The 2,120-nt window shown below is 32.0% G+C and overlaps 1 protein-coding gene across 1 annotated transcript; it reads right to left on the minus strand.

Annotated features, from left to right (window-relative positions):
• Nucleotides 1-349: 349 nt before the first annotated feature.
• Nucleotides 350-1,733, minus strand: LOC139880870 (transcription factor MYB14-like). Its single transcript, XM_071865507.1, has 3 exons — nt 1,572-1,733; nt 1,245-1,374; nt 350-1,064 (listed from the first exon to the last, which is right to left on the minus strand). Exons 1-3 carry the CDS (start codon nt 1,702-1,704, stop codon nt 611-613), a joined length of 717 nt encoding a protein of 238 aa, XP_071721608.1. The 5' UTR covers nt 1,705-1,733; the 3' UTR covers nt 350-610.
• Between the last annotated feature and the right edge of the window lie 387 nt (nt 1,734-2,120).

Here is a 2,120-nt window from a genome sequence, read left to right on the forward strand (position 1 = left end):
TACAAACTATTCAAATAAATGTGAATTTCCATCTAGGTCCCGAATTTTTAGTAACTGCTTTAGTATCTACTCATGTACATGGTTAATTTGATAAATTCAATTATTCAGACGGTTATTCAGCACATAAAACAAACACTAATTATTTATTCGTCACTTATTCCTCACACGTCTTATTGAAATTCAGACAACAGAACTTAATAAAAAAAACAAACGGAGCCTTAGACAAACTATTTTGGTTCAATGTGTTTACTATAGGGGATGAGCTATTAGAATTATAAAACAAAACGATATTTAGGAAGAAAAAAAATATAGTTTAGTTTTTGTTACCAGAAGTTGATCAATCAGGCTGTATAAATATATAAAAACAGAACATTTCGAAGTAAAATAGTAAATATACTTTTCTTACTTTTATTTGGTCAAGATAGTTCACATGCTACTTGAAATGACCAAAATACTCTAGCCTCTTCATTACTCCATAGTTTACTTCGACTCACACTATTTTACTTCAAAATGTTTCGTTTAATTTTTATTCATTTATACAGCATGATTGATCAACTTCTGGTAACGAAAACTAAACTATATTTTTTTTCTTTCTAAAATCCGTTCAGTTTTATAATTCTAATAGCTCATCCCCTGTAGTAAACACATTGAACCAAAATTGCATGTCTTCATGCATACTTGGCCTATACATGTTCTCGACTTCAATCGCGCTAAGCTCACTCGAGCTTTCACCGAAGAAAATATCCGACCAAATTCCCTCATCCATTTCTTCTAAATCTTTCAAACCTCGCGTGTCGCTATTGTCATTGGTGACCACTGAAGAAATTTCGCTATAACAATGCCGAGGAGAATCGAGTTGACTAGTACTCGTCCCATCACCACGATCACTAGAACTTCTTTTTGATGTTTTTAATGATGACGAAGATGATTCGACTTCCTCTTTCTTTGAAATTCGATATTGTTTTTCAGGCTCGTTTTTCACTTTCTTTTTTAAATGAGTGTGCCAAACATTTTTAATTTCGTTATCTGTACGTCCTGGTAGATGCGATGCAATGACTGCCCATCTACAATTCACGTTTTATAAAGAACATATCAATTCACGTACTAACAATAACAACGACAACAACATTACCAATTCCAATTAGATGGGGTATGAGAAGGTAGGATATTTAATTTGTAAAACGTAAATTTTAACGCACTCGATTATATATTTTCGATTGTATAACAAGTTATGATTAACAAACCTGTTTCCTAAGTCTTCATGCAATTGAATAATGGTTTGTTCTTCTTCATTAGTAAAATTTCCCCTTTTAATATCTGGGTTAAGATAATTAGTCCATCTTAGCCTACAACTCTTCCCACATCTTAATAAACCTGCAAATATCACATCAAAATTTCCATTTAATCATTTTACATACTATGTACCTGAAGTATTTTAATTCGTGAACAAACTAAAGAGAAAACACAAGTAATTTAAAACATAAAGTTTTTTTTTAAACGTATATATTAAAAAACTAGCAAGACCCTAGAAAATACAACGACTGAAAAACAATGCTAAAATAAAAACTAACCGGCTAGTTTAGGGAGAGCGCGCCAGTTGCCATGACCGTACTTGGAAATGTGATGGACGAGTATTTGGTCTTCAATGTTTGTCCACGGGCCTTTCTTTAACCCCATTTTTGCGCAACATGGAGCTCGAACCATTTTTACAGTACTTGAAAGAGATAACTTTCTATAAGATCAAATCGTTTAGAGTTTGTAATTGACATGTATGTATATATGAACGGTTTATATAGGGGTGTTTGGTACCACAAAGGACAATCATCAACAGGGGTGTTGATATACGTACAAAAAATGGTTACTTTAGGGTCAGTTTAAAACATCATGACATAAACATTTTAATAAATGGAAATGTTTACTTAGCACAGTTTTGAAAATCATGACATACATTTTAATAAATGGAAGAACTTACTTGATGTTTATTTCACGTTATTTTTTCTTTTTGTGAAAGCAAGACTTCTATTAAAATGAACTCGAGTCCGAGATGAATACAAATAAAAGAGGCACACACTACATACAAAAAATATACAACTGAGCGAGAATCAAAGAATATTCACAAA

Source organism: Rutidosis leptorrhynchoides, chromosome 1 (genome assembly GCF_046630445.1).
Source record: "Rutidosis leptorrhynchoides isolate AG116_Rl617_1_P2 chromosome 1, CSIRO_AGI_Rlap_v1, whole genome shotgun sequence".
NCBI classification, from domain to species: domain Eukaryota; kingdom Viridiplantae; phylum Streptophyta; class Magnoliopsida; order Asterales; family Asteraceae; genus Rutidosis; species Rutidosis leptorrhynchoides.

Bases quoted from the DNA above. Each gene is read 5' to 3' on its own strand.
- LOC139880870 (XM_071865507.1), bottom strand. From the start codon at position 1,704: ATGGTTCGAGCTCCATGTTGCGCAAAAATGGGGTTAAAGAAAGGCCCG. The intron at 1,375-1,571 runs GTTAGTTTTTAT...TGATATTTGCAG, and splicing joins CGCTCTCCCTAAACTAGCCG to GTTTATTAAGATGTGGGAAG. The intron at 1,065-1,244 runs GTTTGTTAATCA...CGTGAATTGTAG, and splicing joins CATGAAGACTTAGGAAACAG to ATGGGCAGTCATTGCATCGC.